At 48.4% G+C, this 22,764-nt stretch overlaps 1 protein-coding gene across 1 annotated transcript in view; it reads left to right on the forward strand.

The window, feature by feature from the left end:
* The window catches only part of LOC142572330 (chondroitin sulfate proteoglycan 4-like), a 168,034-nt gene extending 145,977 nt beyond the window's left edge, over positions 1–22,057 (forward strand). The window contains exons 9-15 of the mRNA XM_075681349.1: positions 5,308–5,559; positions 6,782–6,884; positions 8,474–8,674; positions 10,845–11,034; positions 14,075–14,887; positions 15,243–16,815; positions 17,713–22,057. Of these exons, the coding sequence (XP_075537464.1) occupies positions 5,308–5,559; positions 6,782–6,884; positions 8,474–8,674; positions 10,845–11,034; positions 14,075–14,887; positions 15,243–16,815; positions 17,713–18,604 (4,024 nt within the window). The 3' untranslated portion in view covers positions 18,605–22,057. The remainder of the gene's footprint in view (positions 1–5,307; positions 5,560–6,781; positions 6,885–8,473; positions 8,675–10,844; positions 11,035–14,074; positions 14,888–15,242; positions 16,816–17,712) is intronic.
* Positions 22,058–22,764: the final 707 nt, after the last annotated feature.

Consider the following 22,764-nt stretch of genomic DNA (forward strand, 5'->3'; position numbering starts at 1 on the left):
GACTCCTGGCAGGCTGGAGACGTTCCTCAAGAATGGAAGACCAGTCGCCTGGCATCGCTCCTCAAACCTGGCAAGTATCCTCTAGAGGTTACTTCTTACCGCCCAATCACGCTGGATAGTTGCATTGGGAAGGTAATGGGATGAATGATCTTCGCAAGACTTGAATAGTACCTTGAACGCTATGAAATTTACCCAAACGCCATGGCTGGATTTCGACGTCGCCAATGCTCCATTGACAACATCATCGATTTGGTTACGTGCGTTCAACATCAAACGGCGTATAAGCGATTATCTGTTGGCATGTTCTTCACCATCAAAGGAGTTTATGACAACGTTCTGCATGAGGCTATATTAGAGGCTCTGGAAATGGTTGGCCTCGGCGGTCAACTCTGTCGTTGGACACGCAGTTATTTACATATGCGATCTCTCTTTGTGAATACTGAAGACGTCCCAACTTCTCAACATTATACACACCGTGGAGTACCACAGGGTGGTGTGTTGAGCCCAACACTCTTCAGCCTTGTGCTTACTGGTCTCATAGAATATCTACCAAATACGGTGAAGTTGTCAATCTATGTCAGTGACATCTGCGTCTTGGCATCTGGTGTGACGCGTCCTCAAGTGCGTGCAAGGCTGCAAGAATCTGCCGCATTGATACCGACGTACCTTAGGAAACATGGCCTCAGGAATTCTTCTGATTAATGTGCATTGGTGGCATTTAGCCGGAAGCCAATGACTTCGTACGCCATATCCGTCGATGTAGAAATTATCTCTTATGTAAGGACGCACAGGTTTCTACGGGCAATCATCGACTGTGACCTCTGTTGGAGTCCCCATTTGGTCTACCTGCAGAAACCTGGAGGCTTACGAAAAGGGTTCTGCTGAAATTGAGGACGACGCAACGAGCTATGGAAAGAAGAATGATGGGTGTAACGTTAAGGGATAAGAAAAGAGCAGATTGGGTGAGGCAACAAACGCGGGTAAACGACATCTTAGTTGAAATCAAGAAAAAGAAATGGGCATGGGCAGGACATGTAATGAGGAGGGAAGATAACCGATGGTCATTAAGGGTTACTGACTGGATTCCAAGGGAAGGGAAGCGTAGCAGGGGGCGGCAGAAAGTTAGGTGGGCGGATGAAATTAAGACGTTTGCAGGGACAACATGGCCACAATTAGTACATGACCGGGGTAGTTGGAGAAGTATGGGAGAGGCCTTTGCCCTGCAGTGGGCGTAACTAGGCTGATGATGATGATGATGATGAAGAGGCGCCTAACAGCCATGTCTCATCTTTTCAAGTTTATTGGAAGAAAATCCTGAGGTACATCAGTACGCGTGATGATGCAACTGTAACGAACGCTGTTTCTCGGGTATCTGAAGTACAGCTTGGTACTGCTGACCAGTAGCTGCAGAACTAACATCCATACACTCGAAAGCGCTCAGGCCGAGGCGCTTAGGGTTTGCCTAGGGCTTCCATGATGTGCATTAACATCTGAAATCATTGTGATTGCGTATGACTACCCATCCAAGATTCACATTGTTATGGAAGCGCACCGACGACACGTCAGGCACCTTGCTCATGCCCCTCTCCATAATCTCGCCTCACTGTCAGAAGACCGACCACGTGCCTCTTTTTGTCAGCTGATACTGCCTTATCGTGTATGCCTGCAATCAGATTACACAGCTGCACCGAGAGTTTTGCTTCCCCCTTGGTGCTTGGCTCAGCCACAAGTTCGACTGACAGTACCAGGGATTCGAACGAAGGAACAACTCTCATCACCAGCTCTCACGCAATGTTCGTTACTCTTGCTGTACGAACAATACAACGATCATACCCACATATATACTGATGGTTCAACCACCGTAGATGGTTCTGCAGGATCACTAATTTTTTATGCGAAAGTCGCCACCTTGAAGTTTAAGACATCGCATCAGACTACATCGAAAGCCGCGGAGCATCTCTTTGTAGTGCACTACGCATAATTTGAGAGGAATCACCTCAAAAGTGGAACATTTTCAGTGACTATAAGGCAGCTCTACATTGCTTGCTTTCCGCCTTACGACATGGACCCTACGAACAACTAGTGCTACAAATCCGCGAGCTCCTTCATCGCCTCTTCGAGCAAGGACACGACGTCACATTTCAGTCGCTCCCTAGCCACTGTGGCATAACGGGTAATGAACAGGACGATGAAGCTGCTCGATCTGCTCATGAAGATGGCGTGCAGGAGCCAGTCCCGCTGTCCAGAACAGATGCAGCAGCGTAACTTCGAGTGCTTGCATATGATGTGTTACAATTGTTGTGGAACACACATAGTTTCCAGCACACACATCGGCATCGACTGGACCCCTTTCTGCAACTTCATCCTGCACTTAGACTATCCCGACCTGAGACAACGGTAATTTACCGATTCTGGCTTGGCGTCGTAATTACGAAGTCTATTGCTTTCCACATCGCATGGGAGTATAGTGCTGCGTGTGACCACTGCGGCGACGAGGAAACTACCGAACACGTTCTTTGTCGTTGTCCCCGATATAGCGCACGCAGGCAGTCACTCGTGACCACGCTGGCGTGTCCTGACGGCCGTCCATTTTGGGAGTAGAAAGTCCTGGAACGCCGAACTACACAGTCGTCAAACCACAAGACAGTGAGAGCACTTGTAATTTTTCCTTTCGAGTAGCCGATTAGAGAGACTGTACTTCTCATGGACGTTCACGACCTTTCCTAATTTTCTTTTCGTTTCTTTGCTTTAAATGATTCCTTTAACTGTTCCTTGGCTTCTGGGTCATAAATGTGGAGCCAGGTTTCATCCTCGGTCACTAACCTATCCAAAGTATAATTTGTATCATTAAAATGGGCCATAACATCTCTGGAGGCCTCAACTCGTGCCTCTTACTGTTCACTGTTCAAACATTTTGGCGCCCTTTTCGCTGAAAGCTTGCACATGTGTAGGTTATTGGTAGTAATGAAACCAACACGCGCCCGGGAGATTTTGAGTAACTGGGCTATCTTTTTGGCGGATATTCCTCTATCCTCAAGGATCAGCTTATGGACAGCATCGCTTGTTGCCGGATCTGTTGAGGTTGTGGTGTTCCCACTGCGGGGTTCATCTTTAGTGGTAAAATGCCTGATCTTGAAATGAGAACCTCACGTTTTTACTGTAATTTAAGAAGGACACTTATTCCGTAATGTTTCTGACATCTCAGTGTGAAAGTCCTTTGCAGACTTTTCCAGAAGAAACAAGAAGCTCATGATGCCCCGTAACTCCAAAGACTTGAAACTAGCTTCTACCTCTGCCATCTCAGGTTCTATACGAATATAAAATAGTTATGAAAATCAGACAGATCTCATATTTTCACCACTGCTTAACAATATATCAAGCTTTTATGTGGCGCCAAGTTTATGTTGTAATTCTACGTGCAAGTTGGCAAAGCCAGGAACTTTTCAGCGCCCCCTCGTACATCTTCTAATGGATAATGTCAGCGTCCAAATGGTTCCGAATATGTAATTCAACATTAGTTATTTTCCTACACAGCAAACTAAAGTTTATAATGAGTGTTATCTGGGACTGTTGAAGCTTCTTTGTGAAGCTGTAATGAAAAAAGGAACATGCTTTGAGAGGACAGCCTTGACGCAGCCTCATGAAAACAGCCCTGCGCAGACATCGTTCCTGATAACAGTGTCTGGCCAAGACATTTTTGTCAGTTCCAAATTTCGTGGAATTATCTCCATGAGACTTCATTGGGTCCTCTTAAATGACATCTGTCTGAGTTGAGTATTTGAATCCGTCGACGGGGGGGGGGGGGGGGGGGGCACTTAAGCAAACTCGCCTGTACATCTGCTAATTATTCCGAATATAGCTCTCCAGAAAGCGTTCCTTCCGTAGCAGTCGCGCTGGACGCTGTCGAGAGGGACTCTAGAAGTAACTGCCCAAAAGGCATAAAAATTACTAGTTTCTAGGCAACACCAGACAAATTGTAATTGCAAAGTCATGAACCTTCCGGACACGCTTAGTAGTCTCCATTATGGTACTTTTTTTTCGGCTGAAGTCGCGTGACAAAAAAATCCTTTATAAAGCGTTATGATCAACCACATATTCGCAATCTTTCGCCACTGCTGTTCTTGTCTACGTCTCTGGAGTCCCTTACTTACAACTTACAAGACATACAAGAACTACTTACAAGACATACTAAAACTATCTAATACGTACTACTAGCTGAATATTGCGGACTCTGAAGCATCTGCTCCAGATATGGCAAAGGGACATAGGACGCAAAGAGTAAACTTGATTAGTGAGACGTTACGTGTCCCCTTTAATTATTTGGTTTTGTAGCATATAAGTACTTGAAAGGAAGCTTTAGCTCGGGGCCAACACTGATGCCTCGCGTTCAACTACATTTAAAACACGGAAATGCGTTAATAAAAAATCCGCTGGAGCAATTTGAATGACATCTGTGGCAATCAGAGAAAAAGATAAGTTCTAGTGACTGTGGGGTCAAGAATTTCGATTTAGGGCCCGGAAGTTCCACGAAAATTGGTAAACTTCAGAAAAATCGAAGCACGAAATTTACGAATTCATAACTCGGCAACAAAAACATGTATCTCAGTTATGTACACTACATCTGCTAGAGAAACTAAAATGGACAAATTTGACATATAACCTTAAAGCTCACATGAAATTGTTACACTGTTTAGAAGGGTTTTGCAAGAGTCCTACTCACAAATTAGTTGTATATTTCCATTGCAAGTGGTGTATAATGCGTAAATTTTGTCCGCTTAAGGTGTATTATTGGGTGCAGTCTAAAAGAATGATATCGTTTTTCATTGTTAAGTTACAGAGTTGTAAACTTGAAATTGGAGTTTTCTTAATTTTGCAGTATTTCAAAATATTGCTTAAAAAGCCGACAGCCTATATTTAAAACATTGTCTTCTAGAGTCCCTGGACTTTCTTACACGCAGCTAAATTAATCGAAATCGGTGAAATCATGTGTCATAGAAATGATATCTTCGTTCTTATTTAGCAATTTAGGTAAACGCTACAGAGCTTAAACTTCCTCTTAAAAAATAAAGAAAGGAAAATTCAGAGAACGGATCAGTGTTCTTTCCTGTTCTACCTCTGCTTCTTTCCTTTGAAATCTTATTCACTGCCAACCAAGAACACATCGTTCCAGCCATCCCGTCAGTCTCTTATGGCCACCTTTAATTAGCCAGCGTGGCTTCCTATTTGTCCATACCTTGCTCCAAGCTAGCGCGACGCATGCTATTTACTACTTCTCCCATAATATGTTGTGTGTGCATGCATACGCAGGATCTCGGTGACCATGCGCAATGACAACCCGCCGGTGCGCGTGGTCGACCGGGTGTTCCAGGTGGTGGCCGACTCAGAGCGGCCACTCACCTCGCAGGACCTGCGCTACGAGGACGCCGACTCGCCTCCGTCGCAGATTCAGTACACGCGCCGGGACATCCCAAACGGAGCCCTGTTTCACGCCGATAACATGGCGAGCCAGGTGTACCGCTTCACGCAGGCCGATCTGGACAGCGGAAAGATAATTTTCCGGTGAGCTGACGCCGAGAAGCCCACGCCGCGGCTGGGCCCCGGTGGATCTTAGCCAGGTCCATGTTTTAACTGATGTCCGGGACGACAAGGTGCTTATGTAGAGCAGAAAGCAAGCAGCGTCCTGGTGTGAGGTTGTGGACACAGGTTAGAGTATACACTTAGGGGATGAAAACAGGATATCTTGTGTGGTTTTCAGGTGCTCTGCTTTGTTTGCTTCTTTGGCTACATTTTTTTTTCATCTTATATGTGTTGAACTACGCGAAAATATATACTGAGACAAATTTAACACTCAGGAAGCTGAGAAGAAAGCACTAGGCAGCAGAACGAAATTCGAAAACGTGGTTACTTCCACGATCCGGTTGAGCTGAGTGAAGGTTAAGAGTGATAAAACGCTGGGCGTAAACCTCAGTGACGAGACCCTCACCTTTACCTAACACGATATTGATGTGATCGATGAGAGCCAGCGGCGGAGCCATATATCGTACGAGTGCAACCGAAAGTAGTGGTCGCGAGGCGACTGTATAGAGAATGATGCTTGTTTACACCCAAAGCCATGTTTGGCTTAAAAACCTACAAGTATGAAGAATATTGGCATTCAGCAATGCCCCTGCACAATCAACTTATAACTGCAACACAAAGTGAAAGCCATTAAGAGTCAATGTGTACTTTTGTCGGAGGAGACATGCCATCCAAGGCATTGCTGCATGCGTTCTTCTAGTGAAGTGCAACAATCTCTGCTTTTCGTGCCCAAAATAAATGCGCCTCCTCCTCAGCAAGGACTGATTAAAGCCAATCTTCGGGTTCAACCTTTTCTTCTATCGTTGTTATTTATATATCCCGTAGAAAGTGCAAGACCACAATAAACTTACGACATCGCGTGCATCAATCTGTCAGATAGATAATCACACCTTCGCGTGACAGGTTGTTGCGCGCTGTTTGTGATTTCCACGGGTGTGCGTGCTATGGGCGTGCGCGCTATTTCGGCTTTGTTTGATCCTTTTTTCCACAGTTCTTGCACAGAGTATGGTGCTCTCAAAAATAAAATACAAATGCATGTCAATCAACATAAAGTACGCACTCTATAATACGTCCTCCATTTTCGTGCTGCAGAAGTTATGTATCCCCCAAAAAAATTTTGTACCGACCTTCAACAAGTCACAACTCCTGATTAGAGCAACAAGTAATGCTCCCGCATGACACAAATCTCTTTCTATTGGTGCAGGCACAGTGGTGCACCGTCAGCCCGCGCCGTACTTTGGGTGACAGACGGACAGTACTACGCATCTGGGGTGCTCGAGATACGTGCCTCCAAGCCGTTCGTTAGGGTAAGCCATAGTAATTCTCCATATCGTCAATTTTGGAAGTGTTGTGAATGGCGGAACTCGCCACATGGACTCAGTGGCTGTGGTTATTGCACTCTGGTGCTGAACACGAGGTCGTGGGTTCGTTTTTTTTTTTACCGCTGCTGCTGCGTTCCACTAGGGGAGGAATGCAAAAAAAGAATACTCGTGTGCCTAGATTTAGGCGCACGTCAAAGGACACCATGTAGTCGAAATTCATCCGGAGCCACCCACTATACAACGTCCCTTGTACAACACGTGGGTCGCTTTCGAACATTAAGCCCCTTGATGTTAATTTTGACTTTGTTGTGAATGGTCTACCTTTCCAAATACGCCAAAAAGGGTGACAGGAATATGGAAACTTGGAATTATTAGCAGTCGGCGGGCAGGGAAGCGCCATAGTAGCGAGACTTCGGCTTTTCACGCAAGGCATCTTGTCTTCGTCAGCATAACAGCTGTTTTCCTGACTAAGCCCTCTAGCTGAAACGTTGGCTCCGGACTGTGGCTTCCTTGTACTGTTATCCAGGCGAAGGCAAGTCTTGTAGAAACGCTGGCTCCAAGCTGACGTTTTCCTTGCTCGCGTAGTGTTAATCTACCATTTCAAAGTCACAATACAGTCACAAAAAGCCGGAATCCATTCTCAAATTTCGTACCATTGAGTGATTCTTAACGGTAGACGCCATCCAAACGTGACGGCGGCCATAATAGTGGAGATGGTCGTCGAATGACAAACACTTTTGCAAGAAAAAAGCCTTGTGAAATCCACGCCACATCTTCTCCACCTTCAACGACCCCGTTTCTTTAGAACTAATTTGGTTTTCGTTGACACTGAACAGTGTGCCTGCGGAAGAAGACATGGACTATCGGAGAAAAGACCACAAAACACATGTGAGACTTTTCAACTCGTGGTTTATGTTGAGCATATCAAAACATATAGCAGGAAGGAGAGTGTGAACGTGCAAGTATAATACTCCCCCGCCACTTCCTGGTTGTGGCAAGGGACATGACGACAAGAAAGGTGGCTGGTATCCATAGGTGCGCGGTGGCGTCCTCACCGCTACGCGCTATTGAGTCAAGTAGAGATGAGCAGCAGATGCCAAAGGGCGCAGTCTTCAATTGAGCGTGGCCAGTTGAGGTCATAGCAATTATAGGTCATGATAAGTATAGGTCATGGCCCACCTGTTGGCGGAACAGAACGCAAAATGCGCTCTGTCGCGTGGCGATGCAATAAAGAAAGATGTATTAGTGTTGGCCAGGCTCTCCTATTCTGTGTGTTGGGATTTTCGAGCAAGTGAAACTTTTCATTACACTGAAACCACACTCTGACGAGGGATCGTGCAAGCTTCGCTAGAGTTAAGGCGCAATCATGTGCCTTTCCATCTAGCTATATTGTGGGTGTATATATGTACCGAGAAAAAGACGGAATGCAAGTCCAGCATCCGCGCTCATCGACTGCCGTCTTTCTGGCATCACTCGCACCCGTCTCACATGGGTGACAAGATTCATTGAGATTCGTTTCATGTATGTCTGTTTATTTATTGAGCCTTCGTTCCTGAGCCTTCCCGTCCATGCAGGTGGCAGTCAACACGGGATTAGTAGTGCGGCGTGGCGATGCAGCGCCCCTGAGTTCGGCCAACCTGTCTGCAGAGACGAACCTGCGCGCAGGAGCGGGAGCCATCACCTACAAGGTCACCTCGCACCCTCGTCGCGGTCTGCTTATGGTTGGAGGCGCCGAGGCCCGGCAGTTCGGCCAGACTGACCTCGATGCCCAGGCCGTATGTTGCCCTCCATACAGTCGCGGTGTAGTCGCAGGGATCGCACTATAGTGACGTGTTTTTGCCGGCGAGTGCCAATTGGCTTATTCTGTAGACTTCGTCTCTTTTACCGAGCTGACAAGCATATGCCGCCTAAGAAATACCTTGCCATTGCTGCATTTGTTCGAACGATTCACACTTCGTGAAGAAATTACGCACGCAGACAGGCAGGCGAGCAAGAACTGTTGGATAAACCACTTCTATGCGGATGCCGCAGTAAAGTGTTGAAGGGTTACTAAATCAGAAAATGTGTGCCATGGTAATTAGCGGAAGCTGTTCTTTCTCTTGCATAGAAGCTACACATAATGCTAACACAGCGGCGAGGTAAGCGCTGCACAATGCCAAGGAGCCGTAAAGAATTTTCAAATCTAAGCAACTCCTAGCAGCTAACATCAAATGCTGCGATATTATGAAGAATTGCTCACCATCAGCCGCTACAAAGTTGCTCGTCATCATGCATTTGATGACGAGGGCATCGGTACAACATCTGTCATCCGAACGCATGGGAAACAGATAATACACAACGCGACACTGCCTTTCTTTCTTTTATTTTTTCTATTTTTCATCTCACGCAGCGAATCTTGGCGATGAACGCCTTCCACCACCGTCTTCTGCTGCCGCAGTGGCAGCCGTAATAAGCAACTGCTAAGAAACGCATCACGGCACTTGCTCCTACACTAACTGAAGCGTCTCACAGCTGGAGAGTTGGAGTGATCACACGAGCGTCGCCAGCCGGAAATTTACGACAGTAAAAGAGAGACAGAAAAATGGTGACTGGATAAATTAAAGTTAATTTCAGCCCCTTGTTCGGAGATATTGTTTTTAGATTGTCGTTCACTGACGAGTCCTACCAGGTGTCGCCCAGCACGTTACGTACGTGCGACGTACCTGAAGAAGACTTACATATCGTGAGGGAGCCAAGCATTGGAAGATGTGGAATGCAGTGTTGGTTAAAATTGCGTTGAGTGCAATTGGCCTGGTACTCTTGGGTTATGAGCCAGTCCTTCTCATGAAGTATGTGTAAAAGCGTGGAAATCCACGCAGTGAGGCCAGTGGAGGGTGGGGGTGGGGGCGGGGGAGCTTTCAGTTCATTACGATTAGAGAGAGAAAACAATATTAATGGCATGCCACAGTCTTGGTTATGCCACTTCAGGTGAGATGGGGAGGGGGTGAAAGAAAGCAAGAAGAAAAAGAAACACAGCAAAAAAGCACATCCATACGCGCGAAATGCACTGACACGAAAGTTACTCGCATTTGCGGAGTTTCATTCAGGACGGTTTCCCGCAGCAACGCTATAAGTGCCTTAGTGAGAAACAGTTTGTTTGGAGCCTGGTGGCATACCTACGTTGAAGTTGTAGACCCGCCTCTCATTTCGGTCTTCTTGTCGTAGGAAGAGGAGCCGTTGCCGGAGCCAAGTGATGGAACTGCTGACGTCGTTGGCAGTTGTCCTGTATATTGTTTTTTCGAATATTAGTATTTTATCAAAAATCTTACGCCAAGCAGATATGCCTCGCCACGCTGCAGTTCAATTCGGAGCATTTCTATGCTATCCTGCACGACGTTCACAGCCACCCCTCAGATCTTTATATACCACGGACAAGCTCTGCACATTTACTTAAATGACTCATAAACACTCTGCAAAAAACGCGAAGTCTATATTATTATGGTGTGCTTTTCCTCAAACTGTAGTTAGCGCTAGGACATCGAAATTAGAATCTGTGCTGATTTTTTTCTGTTTTCACTGCTTAGAAAGAGCCCCCTAACAAGTCTCGTCTTTCTTTTCAACCAAGATCGACTGCAAGACAGTCCTCCTTCACAAGCATTACGGTTCACGACTAACTTGATGCAGTTGCCTTAAATTGTAAGAGCTATAATATTCACTCCAGCATTTCGAGAACGCCGACGCCCTACCGTCAAGCGCCGGCGCACTTACACGTTATTTGCGGTGAACGAACGCCGTCAGAGATGCATTTTGCTTTCGCAGTTGAACTCCCTATCTGTTGCTCGCTAAGACGCAGCCATCCGCGCTCCTGCTGCTTCTTCGTACTTTCCTTTCGCGATCTTAGCCATTAGAGAAACGGACAGCGCTGAACGAGACAAGCACTTCCAGAATAGGTATATGCGCACGCAGGTAGAGTACGAGAGCGTGGACGGCGGTCAGGACTCGGCGCCTGCTGCCGCTTACCAGGACTCGTTCGGGTTTGTGGCCTTCCTCGGAGACACCACGTCGGCGCCGGCCAACTTTCGTCTCACGGTGTACCCGGACAGCTTCTGGGAGCCCCTAGAGGTGTTACGCAATGCAACCTTGTTCGTCGACCATGGTGAGCAGCGGCCTTACTCCCGAGAGACGTTTACATTAAAATGCGATACGCGACCCGTATCACCTCCTAGGGCATAATCAGAGAGCTGTAGCTAGCGCAAAATGAAACATGCGAAACGGGTGGGGCGACAGCAGCAGAACTGCGGCTCTTGGAAAGGCGCAGTGTCTTGTTGATCTTGGCCGAGTAGACTTGAGGTGCTGCGCATTCTTTGGACAATGACAGGGTTCGTTGTTCGGGACATTTGCGAAGTTAGCGGGATATTCCTGGAAAGGGCGGCGAAGATTTCTAAAAAAGGACGCTAGAGCTGTGCGAGTTGGTACATTTCTGGAAACTAGTAACAGCTCGCAAAGGACGAAGGATGGCGAAAGACAGCGCCCGTTTTGTGTCTTGCACCGCCTTTTGTCACCGTTTTGTGCACTGTTACTATAGCTGACAAAAGAAAAGGGAGGGAGGGGATGATTTCTATGCTGGGCATCTACAACGTATCGATGCCACAATTACTGCAAGAAGTTACAGGGTTTGTCGCATTCATGGAATGCCTCTCACAGGCAAGCATCTAATGAACAACGCGAAAAAGATACTGGGCTATCAAACGGGATGAAACGAGAAGGAACCCGCAAACACGGCGCACTTCTGTCGCGTCTGATAGCGCTGTTTTTCATCTAATCAGGAAATAACTAGCTCATATCGGTCACTCCTTCATAAGATTTGCGTAGATTCACGCAGACAACTCACACGCCTTTGAAAAAGTTGTAGTCTTGTCGTCGCGTTTTTTTTATTACAGTTTCACGCTTAATTCAAGAAAACCTGTCCAAGGGGTCTTGTCCAAGTTTAGTGAAAGGTGCCCCTTCTCTTTTTATTAGTCTTTTCTTGCGTTGTGTACGTTCACTTTCTTTATACGGAATTTGCGCTGCAAGCAGTAGATATCTGCAATAACGTCTTTCCTGGGCAAATTATTTAGGTACAGTTTCTGAAATAAACTTGAGTCAGGGCAGCGTCTCTGTAACCCTCCCCCGTCACTTCTTTCCATTGCTGCAGTAATCATTGCCACTTCTGCAAAAGCTAGGTAATCTGCTTCATGGTTTGATATATGGACATTTTCACATGAAACTCTGACAGTTCCCATAGCCTTACCAAGGGCAGATGGTGGGAGCGGTCATCGTTTACTTGGTGAAACCAAGACTCAAACTTTGTCACCCCGCTTGTCTCGAACTGTCGCCTCCACCAGCTTGATGCTACACTGAAGCTGCAGATTTCTTCGCACGTCTCTCGGAGTGATGCAACTTTACTGTGCCGGCTCTGGTTAGAGGTAGCTGTTACGAAAGCTTACTCGTTCCTTATGGGAATGTCCGACACACCGATTTGTGAGTCATGCAAGTGTGAAGAGACGATGCAAGTGTGAAGAGAAGAGGGTGTTGTACCCTCGGTAGCTCAGGCCATTCTTCAGGACGGGCGAGCCTTTCCGCTTTCTTTGCTTTCCTTGCATCTGTCTCGGTGGTGCTATCCGTTGATTCGGCAATCCTTCTGACGGAAAATGGCGTGTCACTATCTGCAGCTGCGATATTTCGTGAACGTTTTCGGATCGATGCCGACGTCACCGAAGAGCGGCAGCAGCCTCTCGATGCGTTGAATTGTCCCGCACAATTCGTTTGAGGATCGTGCATTCCTTCTGCATCCGCGGGCAATCATTTGATGCGGACTTGTGAGCCCCACTGCAGTTAGGGCAGTTTATAACATCTGTGCTGCAGGCGTCTTCTGAATGAGGCTCAGAGCATCGCGGGCACGCGACGTTGTTCACGCAGACATTCTTTATGTGGCCAATCTTGCAATACTTGAAACACTGGAGGGGCTTCGGTACGAGTGGTGGTACTGGATGGCGGCCATGTGCTAATTTGACGTGTGAAGGAAGGCTGTCTCCTTCAAACAAAAACTTCAGACAGCGTGTGTTTCCCAGCCTGAAAATCTTCGTAATGAAAGTGCCTCCTGTCGTTGGTTTGATCAGTATTGGCAAGTCGTCATTCGGGATGGCAACGTCGACGTCATAAATGACGCCCGCAGTACCATCACCGCCTGTAGGGATCATTGATCGCACCTTTGCGTTGTCGATCTCAGTTATAATACATAGGCCTTGTAGGGCGCTGCGATGTAACACGTCAACTTCCAGGATATTTTTGCGCCAGTTTATTCTCACGTCTTTATTCTCATTTGGTGCGATTTTCTCGAGCAAAAAAGAAAGGACCTGCCTGTTTAGGAGACGCCAATTAGTCGCCGCCTCCACGGGCATAAAGAGCACAGTGTGCGGGCAGCGCTGTGGTGCACTCTTCACGGTAGAAGCACTTGACGACGAAGATGCCTGCAGTAATCTTCTTTTTGCTGATCTACTCATCACGATTTTTAAGTCATCGTCCGACGAGTCGTAGCTGTCCAAGCTAACTCAGTGACCTCGATGTCTGTATCGCCTGACGCACTTCTGCGTTTTCTGCACGTTATCCGACCTGAGGGCTGCGCACCAGGAAGGTCCACGGAGATCTCTTCAACCATTGTCGCAAGGAGGGAGCTTCCAGAAATGCGTGGAAACAAAACGAAAAAGCAGAGACAAATGTACAAGCATTATATTAAAGAATCACTTAAACAGGCACTGAAGAAAGAGCCCAAGGACACAAACATCAAAACAGATAGCTAAAGAGCCGTTTTTCGATCTGCGCTTCAACGCGCACAAATTTCGTATAAAATATCCATAAGTGGGAGTGGCCCGTGGTGTCGCCCTAAGGGGCGGCGCTCCTCAGGATGCTTTTAATAAAGTTCTTCGTATCCGTATCCGTATAAGCTGATTTATTGTCCGGCTCAAAAAGAACTTGCTCTTGAGCTACTTGTTTGAGAATTTATGAAGCCATTGTAGTGCAAATAAAACAGATATAAAGAGCACTAAACCGGACGCCCTGTAGCGCCTGTAGTGTCCGGTCTTGTGTTCTTTATGCTTGATCAATGGTTTCCCCGAGCATTGCCTTACTGTTTCACTAAGCCTCTTTAACGAACGCAGGTGACATCGCAGTCTTGAACTCGTCAACCCTGCTTGTCAGGCACCAGGCGATGGAGCCAGTGAACATCACATTCAACGTTGTCCAGACACCGCTCTCCGGGCGGATCCTGTTGGGCGAATATGCCGCCAGTTCGTTCACGCAGGCTGACGTGAACGCGGGGAACGTGCGGTACCAGCACACCGGTAATGGGAGCGAAGACAGCGTGGTGCTGGAGGTGTCCAACGGCATCGCGTCCCACGATCGACTGGATCTTTCTATTCGCGTGGTGCCTCAGGTCATCCTACTCGATACAGGCAACGTGAGCGTGCAAGAAGGCGGCCAAGCTATTTTGGACGCATCGCACATCAGCGCCGGACCCTTACGTGAACTTCTCCCGCAACTTCTAGTCATCGAACCCCCGCAGCATGGCCGCCTTTCATCGACGGCCTTCTCTCCAGAACAACTGGACGCTGGGGAGCTCAAGTACCAGCACGATGGCAGTGAGACACTCAGGGACTGGTTCACTGTGGTGGCCCGAGGCGCGGGTCGGGAGAGCTTGCCCGGCACGGTGCACGTGTCTATACAGCCTGTCAATGATGAGGCCCCTTACATCGGCAATAACACTGGCCTGGACCTGTGGGAAGGCGCCGTGGCACCCATCTCAGCCACACACCTGGCGGCCCTCGACGATGACTCGGAGGCGTCCCAGCTGCGGTTCCACATCTCCACACCCAGCAACGGTTACGTGGCCCTAAAGAACGACACGAAGACCCCGTTGCTGTCGTTCACCCAAGACCAGCTCAACCGTGGACTGGTCGTCTTTGTGCACACCGGTGGGTGTAGGTACCCGCCTCTTGAGTCGGGCACCGTCCTCTGTAGTGTACGCACTTGCACTAGAATCTAGTCATTGCGAATTGCACCAGGCAGGCCAGGTAGACAAACGTATTTGTCTACCTGGCCTGCCTGGTGCTGCCTCTGAGTGACTCGTTTGTGCATGGTAGTATACTTGTCTCTCTCGGTAACTGCATATCAACCAAAGCAGTGAATTCCGTACATTTTCGGCTTCGGTAACCATGCTGATATCCACTTGAAGTCAGTGTTACAGCATATTAGAGCCTGCATGACCCATAGTGATAATGTTTTCTTGAGAGTGGTGGAAGTTAAGGGGCGAGTTTTCTTGTCACGCAGGTTCACCCGCTGGGGGTTTCAAGTTCCAAGTGACAGACGGTCTCAATCAAGGTTCACCGCACGTGTTCACGGTGAACGCACGGTCGCTTAAGATTCGCTTGGAGCACAACAAGACGCTCAGTGTTCTTCCGGGAAGCCAGCAGTCAATCACTCGCGACCACCTCCTAGCCCGTGCTGGAGATCACACCCGCGACGTATCTTTCGTCGTCGTTCGCACACCGCGCCTCGGCAGACTCTTACGTGAGAACCCAAGCGACGGGACCCTGGCCCAGCTCAGTCGATTCACACAGGCGGATATCGACAATTACTTGGTTCTGTACGAACACAGGTCTCCGATGTCTGCGCCGGTGGAGTATGACTCCTTTGTTTTCGACTTGGAGACACCCAATGCGGTTCCCGTTAAGAACATCTTATTTGCCATTCGCATTGCCTTGGATGACTCGTTGGCCTCTGTTCTCGGTCAACTGCGAGTGTCCGAAGGAGGAAGGGTACCGCTGTCTTCGGCGTTGGACGTGGGAGCATTGGAGGCTCTCTGGCGGGGCAAGCCGGACGTTCCTCCTAGGCTTCGTGTTTGTCTGCTGTCGCAGCCGGTGCGTGGGTGGCTGGAGGTTGACCGTAAAAACGCCAGCGTGCCAGTTTGCATATCAGCGCACAGCTTAGATCACGTAGTCTATGTGCATGACGACTCTGAGACCTTAGACGATTCCTTTGGAGTTGGGCTGTTTTTGTCAGCAACCGAAGAAGATCACGGCGACATGGCATTGCACAACAGTACGCTGAAAGTTGCGGTAGAACCGATTAATGATAAGCCTTTCATTTTAGAGACAACGTCTCCCGTGATCCGCGTAACTAGAGGGTACAGGACGGCTGTCACTCGGCAGACTCTCAGGACCACCGACGATGACGGAGCTCCTTCTCAAATTGTGTACAAGGTCGTCAGACAAGACGAAACTCAGGCTGCAACACTTGTCCTGGGAGATTCGGATACATCGATAAAAAATTTTACGCAGCAAGATGTTGATGAGGGAAGAGTGCACATAGTCCACAACGGATCGCCAAAATCACCATTAACCTTTAATTTCATCGTCAGCGACGGCGTTCACCCGACGAAGCCCTTCATTCTCACAGTGAACGTAGAACCGGTTGAGGTCCGCATTGAGAATGCCACCAACCTCGTCTTGCAACAAGGTGACCTCAGGGCAGTGTTAACTCCGGCGGTATTCGGGGCCTGGACTAACGCCGACAGGGACGACCTGGTTTACAACGTCACCTCAGCGCCGCACCTAGGACACTTGGTGTTTCCTGACGGAGCCTCGGTGGACGATTTCACGCAAGGTGACCTCGAGCAAGGCCTCGTCATCTACGAGCAGCATGACCTAAGTGGCTCCACAGATTCGTTTTCGATCGCGGTGCGCTGCGGGCCCAGCGCAGTCGTCCTTCGGAAAGTGGAAGTCAACGTGGAGGCACTCGTCAGGCAACGACCTCTGCAGGCCATGGCGGGCCGTTCTGTCTTGATTACCGTGGATCACTTAGACGCTTCTAAACTGGCGGCGCGATCAAATGGAAACCCCCGGTAAGTCCTGCGTTGTCGTTTTTGACACACAACGATGTGTGTGTGTGTGTGTGTGTGTGTGTGTGTGTGTGTGTGTGTGTGTGTGTGTGTGTGTGTGTGTGTGTGTGTGTGTGTGTGTGTGTGTGTGTGTGTGTGTGTGTGTGTGTGTGTGTGTGTGTGTGTGTGTGTGTGTGTGTGTGTGTGTGTGTGTGTGTGTGTGTGTGTGTGTGTGTGTGTGTGTGTGTGTGTGTGTGTGTGTGTGTGTGTGTGTGTGTGTGTGTGTGTGTGTGTGTGTGTGTGTGTGTGTGTGTGTGTGTGTGTGCGCGCGTGTGTGTGTGCGCGTGTGTGTGTGTGTGTGTGTGCGTGTGTGTGTGCGTGCGTGTGTGTGTGTGTGTGTGTGTGTGTGCGTGCGTGTGTGTGTGTGTGTGTGTGTGTGTGTGTGTGTGTGTGTGTGTGTGTGTGTGTGTGTGTGTGTGTGTGTGTGTGTGTGTTGTGTGTTGTGTGTTGTGTGTGTGTGTGTGTCAGACACTAAAAATAGCAACTTCAAAAGTCCGCCTGAAACATTCATCCATAGTCACATGCCATACACACACACGGGGTAGGCATAGCATGCCGGTGGGGTTGCTGTGCTGTTTTTACTTGACGCTCACCAAAAGTGGGGAGTGATGCTCTAAAATAAAGTGAAGCCAAAAAATAACATTTTCCCGGAATTACATGTAGATATTATATCACCATGGCAAAACAAAACGCGTATAAATTCCTATTAAATGAAATAAAATATCTAAAGAGAAAGACACTTAGTCAGAATTTTGAGATTTTTGCTGACAGCCTTATTCCACACTAATTGTACATTCAGGCCTCAGTACCATAATACTCAGCTCCTCACTGAAATTCGCCTGCGACGATCTATGAACGCAGGTACAGTGTCACGCGGCAGCCCGTCCACGGCCTTCTGCTTCTGTCCAACGGCACCTCGCAGACGGCCGTCCTGCACTTCACTCACGAGGACGTGTTGAACGAGACCGTCTTCTACCGAGCTCACAGGAGGGACCCCTCGCTGGACGTTTCGGGTATCATCAAAGACCACTTCGACTTCGAACTGACGGCGCCGGGAGTCCAGCCCGGCAGCAGCCGCTTCCTCGTGCACGTCCAGCTGGGCAACGGTTCTCCCGGTTTAGCGGCGACACCGCCTCAGTCGCCCACGGCCATCGCCACGCCGTCGTCCCCCGCGGACAACACGAGCGGAACCACGTCGGACGATCGTCCACCGGGCGTCGTCGAAACCGGTTCGCGGGCTCCGCTCCTGACTAACGAGCATCTCGTGGTGATCGGCGTGGCTGCCGGCGTACTTCTCCTGCTCACCGTCATCGCCGTGGCGGGAGTAGCGTGCGGAGCGTGCCGCTCCAGGCGCGGCGGCAGCGACAAGTCCGGGGGCAGCGCGCAGTCGTCGTCGCGCGGCGGCAGCGGTCATCCGCGAGAAGCCTTTCCCGAAGAACTGCCCACGCCGCCAGCCCCGCCGCCCACGTCTCCGTCGAGCAGCAGCAGCGAGCCTGCGCCCACGGTAGTGGCGGCGTCTGGCCCGGATTTGGACTGCCTGCCTCCGCCGCCGTACGCGGGCGGGACAGGTGGCGGTGCGTCTAGCACAGAAGTCAGTACCGCGGTGCCCACGTGCAAGGTGACGCCCTTGGGACACGCCGAGGCGGCGAAGACACCTTCGGAAGGGGGCGCCAGCGAGAGCGACGACTGGAATGGTGACGTGCGCTTCTCGGCACCCACGACTGTGCTAAGAAAGAACCAGTACTGGGTGTAGTTGGGAAGGGTAGTGTGAGCGCCGTCGCTTCCAACAGAGGCCTTTTTAACTTCACTCATCGGCTCATTCGCGTGCGTGCGTGCGTTCGTGCGAGTGTGTGCGCGTGTGTGCGTGTCCACAGTGTCCGTGCATGCTGTTTAGGGGTGTTTTTACCTGATGACATGTACTGTGTACTGGCACTCGTGGTTCCTTCACCTTTACAAGTGCAGTTTACTGTTCTTTTTTTTTCACTCGACCGACGGGCCTTCTTTCTTGTAAGCAGTGGAACGTTGCGGGTGGTGTGCATGGTACGTCACACATCCTCAAAGACAGCTACAAGCGGCTGCAACCTGAACGTATGGCACACCTGGAGTTTCGACTTGTCACTGCCTTATAAAAAAGTGCAAGGCGGACGTTGTTACGGTGACGGTACGCGGTTAAGGGAAGTGACGACGTAGCTGTTTATTCACAATTTCCGTTATTGGTCATTGCTTGGTGGAAGGAATGTTTTTATACGTATCTCCGTCATTGCTCAACAGTAAGCTTGAAGTCACTGGAGTCCTTTCGGTGACGTCGCGTTAAGTGAGGACAATGTTCAGGCTCTCTGGCGTGCGTGAGCACGTAAGAAAATCGTGAAAGGTCGTCTTAACGTAACCCTGCACAACATTTACCACAACAAAATCGGGTGAGTAACAGCAGCACCCTCTGCAGTTGTTATCGCCACTGCAATAGCGACAGAGGTTTCAATTCTTCAAATAATAAAGCACGCAGGAATCGATCGCTTCTAGCCATGTACGCTGAAAGGTATGACATATCTCCGACGTCTGCAAGGTCAGCAACGCACTTAGGCATATATTTACGAATTGTGCAAGTTTTGTTGCTTTCGTCAATGCCAATTTTACAGGTGTCCTCCAGTGACTTCAGTCTTTCTATAGTCACCATCATGTCGCGCTATTCATGATGCACGGACGATCATATTGAGCCGTTGCAACGGTGATCTTTTTTCCTGTCAAGAATTGCCGTGTTCATCTACTATTGCCACCTCGTCAATGTTATCCTTGTAATCTCAAGTCTTCCTCCGCGTACACAGTCAGTGCCGTTCGAGCGGTGAGGTTTCCGTTTTTCTTTTTTTTTTTCGCCCTACGAATCGAAAAAAAAGCAAATTTGCTCACTGACTTTACTTGTAGGCTTTACCGACAAATTATTTCAGTGACTCGTTGTGTAGTTTGCGCTAATTTCCGCGCATTCTTCATTCCTTCAATTTCGCAAGATGCAACTATAGCCGAGTCTGGCCGCATCTGGATCAATTCCCTTCGTTCTGCACATTCTTGGTGCCCCTTATGCTCGCCACAGATGAAACCTCGCTGTTCGAAAGGCCACGTACTACAAACCCGCAGAAAAAACATGCCTTCTATGTCGTCGTTGTACACAGAAGCACTATTTTGTTACGAACACTCACTGCAAAGGCTACTTCGTGTTTCAGCGCTGCCTAACTCTTGAACTCGCGCGTGTGGCGCCGGAATTTTTTGCAGGCGTAATAGCGGATGTATATATATATGTGCACAGGCGACTATAGTTCCCCTTCTCATTCACTGGAGTCGCCTCTCGTATCCTTCGCATTTTTTTTTTCATACCCTTGTCTCCTCCTCTAGTGCACATGCTAGAGCCGGTGACGGGGCTAAGGTAAAAATGCGAACGATAAAGGCAGATAACTGAGCAGGTTTCGTTGCATTCTAGTTAAAAGGTAAAGGCCGTGCGAGTAGATTTGCTCGCACGGGCACGCAGAGCAAACAAGTGTTGGCGACATGCGCCCACTCCTTTGTGCAGTCGCCCTGCAAAGCGATGCATTGTTTTGCATTTACGCATTTCTGCAGTGGCATCTATAGAAACGAAGTATCGGGAGGGGTTGACGGTGGCGGGTCTTTGGAAGCACGTCGCGATGGCGGGCGCCCTGAAACGTTCAAAACGAAGACGCAAAAAAAAAAAAAGAAACGGAATGCTTTTGCACCACACCACTGTGGATGAGTGAACACAACACGCTTTTCAAGAGTGTTATAAACCTGTCCTATATATTAACAAAGCAAGCAAACTCAAGCCTAAAACGTCGCCTATACATTAACGGTGAGCAAAATGTACACTGTCTTCGCAGAACAAAGGAATACGCAAAAGTAATATAGCAAAAGAAAATAAAGACACGCGAGTCAAGGTGAAGAGCGCTTGTTATGCAACGTCGGGTTACAGTATCGCGGGAGCGACAATTTTCTCTTACCTCGTTATACTGATGCGGGAGATCGCTATACGAACGATACTGTACCACTCGCAGGTGTACAATCATTTCTTTCATGCGACCTTGTTTCGTGCTACGAGGAGGGAGAAACACATCGAATACCTTCGCGGGCTTTGCAAAAGCCAATTTCCATGGGGTGTCATAATAAGAATACGTAAGAGAAATTTGGCGGTAGTGCTTGCCCTCGCCGCTACTACGGCCGTTTACCCAGCATAGAAATAATGGGTGCAAGATGCGTGAAATATGATTAGATGGCCCGTGATAGATACAACAGACACTTCGCCTTTTAGACTTCTAACAATTAACCTTTTAGTGTATTATTATAACGCAATGTCTCCAAAGACTCGTTGTGAAACCATAGTCAGCCTCGTCTACCTTGAACTTCTACCGCCTTACTGTTTTCGTAAACTCGCAAACAAAACTAACCTGAAGATGATTTTAAGAAGTTGTGTGAGTGTCGTCCAGCACGCGTTTCGTCTCCTACATTGCCGTTCATTGTCGAAAGGATGACAACAATATGACAGCTTCAATCTGTGTCCCTTTATTTCATGACAGTTTTTAGCGTTCCTCCGACGAAGTGCGCAATCAGCCACACATAATGGCGGTGGTATACAACTTCACAGGTAGTAATCAACAAATTTCTAGAACGATTGTTTTCCTTTCTTTCTTTCTTTCTTTCTTTCTTTCTTTCTTTCTTTCTTTCTTTCTTTCTTTCTTTCTTTCTTTCTTTCTTTCTTTCTTTCTTTCTTTTTGCGTCTGAGTACAAAGTGCCGCGAAATGACTGCAGAGCATTATTACGCCGACGTAATAAATCGAACACGACATCTAAAAGGAAGTCGCATATAACAAACTCAGCGTGTTTGTCAGAAGAGAGAGAGACATTTTATCGACAGGAAAGACAGACTGGTGGACCTGAGCTGGTGCGCTCTAATATGCCACAATCACGCTCATAATTAGTAAACAGAGAGACACGTTAGTTTCTAACATGGCTCCGTTCGCAACCAGCAGAATTCGGTCGTTTTCCTTTCTTTCAGCAATGACAGCATTTCTTATCGAAAATACGTAACTTGGTAATCCGTGCTTGCTAAATCAGTCCCTAACTGTTCACATTCCATGAGGCAATGCAACCTTGTTTTCCCAGAATTAGAGCTAGCAGTGACGTACCGTACTGAAACGAAGCTCGAAAGTGCCCGTGTCACCAAAAAAAAAAAAAAGTGAAGGTCCTCAAGGGCAGTTGACATCGTTCTAACATGGCTCCGTTCGCAACCAGCAGAATTCGGTCGTTTTCCTTTCTTTCAGCAATGACAGCATTTCTTATCGAAAATACGTAACTTGGTAATCCGTGCTTGCTAAATCAGTCCCTAACTGTTCACATTCCATGAGGCAATGCAACCTTGTTTTCCCAGAATTAGAGCTAGCAGTGACGTACCGTACTGAAACGAAGCTCGAAAGTGCCCGTTTCACCAAAAAAAAAAAAAAGTGAAGGTCCTCAAGGGCGGTTGACATCGCGTTACCACAGTACTGCAGGACGATGAGCAAAACGAGAACAAGGTGAAAGCAGGAGCCAACATTTCGACAAGTGGACTTGTCTTCTTCAAGGCATTGAAGAGGTCTTCTTCACCTTGAAGAAAAGTCCGCTTGTCGAAACGTTGGCTCCTGCTTTCACTTGTTCTCGTTTTGCTTGTCGTCTTGAACTTCCATCTCCCGCCTTCCCCTATTTTCCACAGTACTGCAGGTGATGTAAAGGACTAGGAGGGATGTAAAGTTTATTTTGCACTTCACCACTTATGCAGTCGCGTAAGTAAACATGCTTACCCAATCAACCAAGGGCTGGCGATGCTCAGGTTCGCCTGATGGCCGTGGCAGGCCGCTTTATTTTATAACCTTGTCCAGA

This window comes from Dermacentor variabilis, chromosome 2 (genome assembly GCF_050947875.1).
Source record: "Dermacentor variabilis isolate Ectoservices chromosome 2, ASM5094787v1, whole genome shotgun sequence".
NCBI classification, from domain to species: domain Eukaryota; kingdom Metazoa; phylum Arthropoda; class Arachnida; order Ixodida; family Ixodidae; genus Dermacentor; species Dermacentor variabilis.